At 39.7% G+C, this 7,286-nt stretch overlaps 1 protein-coding gene across 3 annotated transcripts in view; it reads right to left on the bottom strand.

The window, feature by feature from the left end:
- Nucleotides 1–1,731: 1,731 nt before the first annotated feature.
- The window catches only part of CREB5 (cAMP responsive element binding protein 5), a 405,433-nt gene continuing 399,878 nt past the window's right edge, over nucleotides 1,732–7,286 (bottom strand). For 2 of the 3 annotated variants that reach the window (XM_007466089.1, XM_007466090.1), the window contains exons 10-11: nucleotides 3,523–3,631; nucleotides 1,732–2,629 (exon numbers count right to left, since the gene is read on the bottom strand). In XM_007466089.1, the coding sequence (XP_007466151.1) occupies nucleotides 2,466–2,629; nucleotides 3,523–3,631 (273 nt within the window). In that variant the 3' untranslated portion in view covers nucleotides 1,732–2,465. The remainder of the gene's footprint in view (nucleotides 2,630–3,522; nucleotides 3,632–7,286) is intronic. The other variant, XM_007466091.1, reaches the window with a different exon arrangement.

The following is a 7,286-nucleotide window of genomic DNA, read 5'->3' as shown; positions in this document are numbered from 1 at the left end:
GGTGGAACAGAAGTAAAGTAAACCATAATTTTAGTGACAGCCCACTCCTTGGACATTCTGATATCACCAGTGGATTTTTTAAAAATCCACTTCATTAAGTGCTATGCATGCAGTAAAGAAAGAAAATATTTTTCACTTAAAGCAAAACAAAAATTTTCTTAAAAATTAAAATACCCAAACAAATATTTCAATGAGCTCTTTCTCCTTTTTAGGGGGACACATAAATGGTCCTAGGAAGGAGTTTAGAAAAAATTATTTTTGATTTCAGAATAGAGACAAGAATGTTAACTGCTTTTTTAGCTAAATCTTAAACTTCTTAGGAAGCCAGTTAGGTTAAACCATTCAGCTATTACAGCTGGGATTCAAAACAAAACAAAACAACTGAATTCAGTATTTAAAATACTTAAAAATGATATGTTTGTCTAAAGTATAATAGAAAATCCTTTTCTTGTTTGCATTTTTTTCTTTTTTCTCTCTTTTTTTTTTTTGCTTTTGTTTTCATTTTTTAGATCATATATCCAAGTTATGCGTTTCCCTGGAAACTCAAAACTTTCTTTTTGAAAGCACTGCATACATGAAAAGATTGTTGATAAATATTGATTTAAAAAGTAAGTTATTAGATAAAACTGAAACTAGTTATAAAAACCATGCTTCATGACCCTTATATTTTCTTTTTTTCTCCAAAATAGATTCTTACACTATACTGAGAGAAAAAAAACCACATCCTTCCCTTTTCCGAACTCTTATAAAAGCTACACCTTTTGTAAAATACTATTTTTTTAAAATCCCATTACCTCTCTCTCTCTCTCTCTCCCCCTCTCCCTCTCTCCCTCTTTCTCTCTCTCTCTCTCTCTCTCTCTCTCTCTCTCTCTCTCTCTCTCTCTCTCACACACACACACACACACACACACACACACACACACACACTCATGTTTGGAGGTCAAGCATTCAAATGGAGATGAAACACCAGCACCTGCCTAGACAACTAGAGAAGAACATTAGCCCCAGTTATTTGTGAGATGTGATATTAAAACCTTAGCACAGTAGAATGGCTTGTTTCAAGGAGGCAAAACTGTGGTTCGGACTATCTGCTTTTTATAATGGGCAAGTCCAGGAAAGTTGCTGAAAGTATAAATCAGAATTATTCAGAAGAGTGGAGGAGCCATATCCAGGGGATACTTTGAGCAGCCAGAGTGCTTTAACTGCTGTGGGAGGGCGGAAAGCACCTCCATGGAAACATTAGGTTTTCTTTCTCTCTCTGTTCCTCCAGTAGTTCGTCTACTTTCACCCACCAGAACAGCAAAGACGGTTCCATAGGCTTAAGAAAAAAATAATAATATATCTTAGGCTATTAGCAGCTAATGATTGAACAACATAATCTGTGTAGTGAATAGAGCCCCTCTGAATTATTGTATAGTACATGGATTTTCAACATTATAGACAGGCCATATAAAACCAGTTGTAATTCGAGGCTATGATGTTCTAGCCCTGCATCATATTTGGACTTCCACAAGTGAGGCTTATAAAGCTCCCTTCCCTAGTGTCTCCACAGCTGGCATTCAACGGTGCTTCGCCTACGGCTAAGCCACCTTTTATTTGCTCTGATTATTAAAAACATTAAACCAGGCACATTAAACATCTCCCGGTTACTCTTTTGTAAAAAGCAAGAGTTGAATGGGTCAGGGGCAAGGGAAGCCATGGCTAGGTCCACATTAGTTTTTTTTTTTTTTTTTCCTTTAAACATTAGTTTCTTCTTTACATGCAATGCTAAAGGGGAAAAAAATAAAACAGAAGAAAGTAAAAACAAAACAGAGTCAATGGGGAGCCCAGGTAAAAGTGGGAATGGAAAGGAAAATTGGGCATTCAAGGAAGTGGACCAAGAGCAGGAGGAGAGGTGGTGAGACGCTTGCTGATTTTATTTGGACATCAATGGAGCTTATACTTTTTTTATAGTAAGAGAAACAGGGTTGTGGAAAAGGCTCTCCATTTATCTGGGATTCTGGTGATATCATAGCACCAACTCAGCATAAGCTATGACATCATCAGACTCCTCCCCCAGTTGCCTCGCAGTCTGTATACTGGACATCTAGGTACGCCTCATTTTGGCTAAAAGCTGTGGCTTAACAAGATTCAACGTTTCAGGGAAAGGGTTGGACTGATAAGAATGAAACCATGACTATATACAGAAAGAGTTCAGTTTATAAACAAGTAACTGGTACCAGAAAATTGGAGAAAAGCACCAAAGCATTTCCCAAGCTGATAGATTATTAATTGCATAACTCCCTTTTTTGCTTATATAACTAAGTATAAAAGACAACATTTCCATAATAACTATAAAAATGAAAGCCAGTCTTTGAAGGGCTGAGGAGTCTTCCAGGTCTGAGTTAATTCTAAAAATGCCCTTAAAAGAAAGGACGCAGGATATGCGACAGCTCTCCTTGGAGGCAAGGTCTGACCCTCGGATTTTAGAGAATCGGATTCAGGTCTGTTCTGTGAGTGGTGAGCTGACTGAGGGTGGAGCTTCCTACCACCTCGCTGACGGCCGAGGAAGTGGTGATGGTGTTATGCTGGATGACCTGCTGCTGAGAGCACGTGGGGACGGGGCTTGCAGGAGGGCTACTCTCTGGACCTAGGAAAAAGCACACACACACACACACACCAATATAGCTCTTTCCTGGGTGGACTTGGAGACTACTCAAAAAATATTGCTAGATGCTTGCTAGAAATAGGAGCGTTTCACACATTTTCTCCTGGAAGTTAATTCCAAACCTTTATTTTAAAGTCACAAAGCTATGCCTTCCCAGTTTATAGCTACAAGCAAAGCCATGCTTTCTAGATCAGCAACATGAGTTGATGTGTTTAAGTTGTGGCATGTGAAGTCCCCATCTTGTCTTTTCAAAGAGCCATCCATATATCAAATGTGGAAAAATACTCACATGTGGTGGGAGAATCTGTGTTGCTCAATCTAAAAAATTATTTGAAAAGAAATTGACCTTCAGCCATGAATCCCCCCTTCTTCCGCCATCCCCTACTCAATTAGCATTGAACCTATTGACATTCCAGGTGCAGATATTGGGATCTAGAAAAACAGATCCACTTTACATATTGGTAAACTGAGACAAGGTCACTAGCTTTTCAGCCCGGTGAATAACATGTAGCATATCCTGAGGCACTGGATATAATTCACCCAAAGCCTGTTTCCCAGCCCAGAAAAGACTGCTAGCCCACCAGTAATTGGGCTCCTACTGGCTGCAGAATTGGAATTTGTTGGGATTTTACAATGTGGAATGCCAGGGAACGTCTAGCCAGAAATTATTAGGAGGTGGCGGTCACGGTGATGAATGGGGTCAGAAAAGAAGGGTTCCCTCTGGTGCAGTAGTCTGGCAGCCACTCAAGAATTCTAGCATGATATCCACCTGGGTGTGCAGTCTATGCTTTACTTTTGTTCTTTCAATAAATCCAATGAGAAACTGGTGGCAAAAAAACTGGACACTAAAAAAAGCAAAAAAGTCAATGACTTACTTAGATATCCTTGTGATTCTTTCTGCATGGCTGTTATAGGGCAGTCTTTATGCGTTAACAACAGCTGTTTCAGCTGTGCCACCTCGTTTTTCAACATGGACACTTCATTCTGGAAAGAGACGGATCCAAGTCATGTTAAGAAGACCAGAGAATACAAACCCAAGGCCCCGTGCACTTTCAACAGTGTAACTGGCACACTTCTTTTCTGTTATGTCTGAATGACATTAATAATATTATTTAACGGGATTCACCTGAAAATTTGTAGCTTGCCTTTGATTTGGCCCTCAGGTTTACCAGGGGCTTTCTGAAGAGACTAGGTTTTAACTCAAGAGCTTAATCCTATTAAAAGTCACTTAGGTGGGACCCTCCATTCTACACTGACTGGATGACTCTAGGCAGGTAACATAACCCAGCTAAGCTCTAGCAGCCTTGGATGGGAATGAAAATAGTACAAAGTTCTTTGAGTTGTTGTGAGGATTAAATGAGGTAACATGCAAAACATGCAGAACAATGCCTAGCACATACGAAGTGCTCAATAAATTTAGCTCTCATAATAATTCTCTTCAGGCTGTCTTTTAAGTATTTTTTTTTTTTTTTTTTTTTTTTTTTTGACATGGACCATGTTTCTTTAAGGTCTTTATTGAAATTTGTTACAATACTGCTTCTGTTTTATATTTTGGTTTTTTGGCTGCGAGGCATGTGGGATCTTAGCTCCCCAACCAGGGATCGAACCCACACCCCCTGCACTGGAAGGCAAAGCCTTAACCACTGGACTGCCAGGGAAGTCCCCATGCTATCTTACAGGTTCAGGTTTGACACTGACCACGAATAGAAGGTGAACGTGAGGCACAGGGAGGAACTGTGTGGCAGGGTGAGCGGCTTCCAACTGAAATGCCCTCAGAATAAGCCGATTTCCCAAAAGAAGTTCTTCATGGGCTACAGTTCAACAAAGCACGTCCTTCTGCCTGATGCCACTTAGGAGGAAGCATGGAAGCATACAGAGCAAATGTAGGTCCTCTACTGGTGGGATCAGGTCAGCCCAGGGAGGCCAAGGGCAATAGAGTTTAGGGCCATGACTGAGTTAATTTGATTGGTTCATTAACTAGTTTGGCTAATTTCAGTCTATAAACTTTTTCCCTCCTCAATATCAGGGTGTTGTGGATTTACTTAGAAAAGTGCCACAAATCTCCACTTTATGTAGTAATTCACAAAGATAGGTTCATAGTTTGTGGAATAATGTACTTGGCACCATCGTCTACAAATACAGTTGACCCTTGAACACCACGGGTCTGAACTGTGCGGGTCCACTTCTGTGCAGATTTTTTTCAACAGATAACAATACTACACGATTAGCAGTTGACTGAATCTGAGGATGCGGAACCACAGGGGCTGAGGATGGGATTTCAGCATAAGCGGATTACGGGATCTGAGGCCAGTCTTGGAACCAATCCCCGCTGATATTGACGGACAACTGTATAAATGTAGAACAGATGGTTCCGAGGTGCTGCCACTTGATAAAAGTAAACTGTAAACGAGGCACTACCTCAAATAAGCCATTTTACAGTTGTGATAAATAATACCTCTCTCTGGCCGATGTTCATTTGTGGCTGCCGCGCGCTCATACTCCACATGGAGGAGACCCTTCAGAAGCATGCACACAGAAAAACGTGCTTCAACACTTCTGACATTAAGTTGTATCTACACTTTCAGTATGAACTTGGCGTTTGAGGCATATATTTATCACCTAAAATGTAAGTTTGGGATTCTGAAGTTAATTAAAAAGTCTTTTGGAAAATTGTTTCAAAGAATACCTCCTAATTCTAAATTCATCTGCAAAATACATTATAAGCAATCAAATGTCGAGTAGCATGAATAAAAAAATAATAAAAATCTCATCTACAGGGCTTTTATGCCTATCTGACGAAAGGGGGGAGGGATAAGTTAGGAGGCTGGGATTAACATATATGCACTACTATATATAAAATAGATAACTAATAAGGACCTACTGCATAACACAGGGAACTCTGCTCAATATTCTGAAATAACCTATATGGGAAAAGAATCTAATAAAGAATGGGTATGTGTATATGTATAACTGATTCACTTTGCTGAACACCTGAAATTAACACAACATTGTGAATCAACTATACTCCAATAAAAAATTTTTTTAAATGCCTGAGAAATTAGCACTAATGATGAATAAATCACTTAATTTCATCGGAAAATTGCTCCTAAATTTGAGAATGTTCAGGAAGGTGAATTGCACCTCCCACCTCCAAATGAGTGTGGTTGATAAGGGGCCCTATCAAAGCTGAAAGTGACCCTTGTCAATTTGGGGGTCAGTGGGACAAGTTTATTTATAGGACAATTTATTTTAGCCTTAAACACTATTTTTTTCCTCTAATTTTATGCCCATTTAAATTCAGATAGCCATCCTTCCTTTTCCCAGCTCCCTCTCTGCTTAAAATAGCCTGCGTAAAAGAAAGTTACTTTTAGACCATTAAATAGAAGGCAGCCCCCGGTTAAAAACAAAACAGACAAAAACAGAACAGAAAAAGGAGAAAAAGAAAACTAAGATGTTTGAATGTATACATATTTGGCCTCAAAATGAAATGTGACGTGATTTGTATTTGGACTATAGAGATAACACTTTTCTGAAATCACAACTGCTAGACACCTGGACCCTAAGGGGAAACTGTCAGTTGCAGATAATGCAGACAATGGTTCTAAGAAAGTGGAGTAAAGCTCCAGTCCTTAGTGAATCCAGCCATACCTTTCTTCCGTGATTTAGGAAACAAATGAGGAAAGTATTTAAAATAAAACAACAGGATTCTGTTGCTTTCTTGTACTTCTGGAAGAAAAGAAAAATCTCACTTGGCGGCTGCCTTGGAGGGGATGATTTTAGTCTCCATTTCTTCCTCCTCTGTGTCCTCAGCAGTCACACCTTTTCTAGGCAGTCTTCCATCCCCCAGACTCGAAGTGTACATTGCCCCTTCCTTAAAAAAAAACACCTTGAATTCCATTCTTATAAGTCCCTAATAGCTACATTTTCAGTTTTTGGCTTTGGGGGATGTCATTTTGTTAATATGATAAACTCCAAATGCTTTTTGATGCAAGCAGTAGTCCATGCCAAAAAAATAATCATCAAAATGAGCCCTGCCACATAGCCCCTCCCCTATTTAAAAAATTTTTTTTTCTTGTAGATTAACTGAGGCCAGGTTTGGTTCATTCTAAAACAAAGGACTTTCAATTTGTCCGGCAGCAGTTCCCATCTGGCCTATTCTCTTGCCAAGTCCTAAACCTGAGCTCGTGTGTCTAAAATTTCAGCAGCGACTTAGGCCATGTGTCTTTGCACTGAAAAAGAAAAGCAATTATTTCCGTAGGCGACCAGACGATTTCCGTATCATCTACTGAACACAACCCACTGAGCACCACATTAGCAGTTGATGAATTTAGAGCTGATCTCAGCCACTCTGTCAGTGAAAAGAATGTGGATTCCTTCATAGTTGAAGAACTTTCTAGAATGAAAGATCACAGAGCAGTGGGTTAGGTCAAGAGAAGACTCGCTTGGGTTTTCATCCTACTGCTTGCTGGTTGTGTGACTTTCAGGAAGACTTCTCATGTCCCCCGAGACTCAGTTTCTCCCAAATAAAATGTCAGATTGGGTGGTTTCTAATATTTCCCCCAATTCCTATACCTGTGTTGACCTCTTGGGTAGAGATTTGTTGTGAGATGAGGAAATGAAGTCTGGGAGTTTGATTTTG

The sequence above is a fragment of the Lipotes vexillifer genome, unplaced genomic scaffold, assembly GCF_000442215.2.
Source record: "Lipotes vexillifer unplaced genomic scaffold, Lipotes_vexillifer_v1.1 scaffold150, whole genome shotgun sequence".
NCBI classification, from domain to species: domain Eukaryota; kingdom Metazoa; phylum Chordata; class Mammalia; order Artiodactyla; family Lipotidae; genus Lipotes; species Lipotes vexillifer.
The sequence above is the reverse complement of the archived record's forward strand: the minus strand, read 5'-3'. Positions and strand labels throughout refer to the sequence as shown.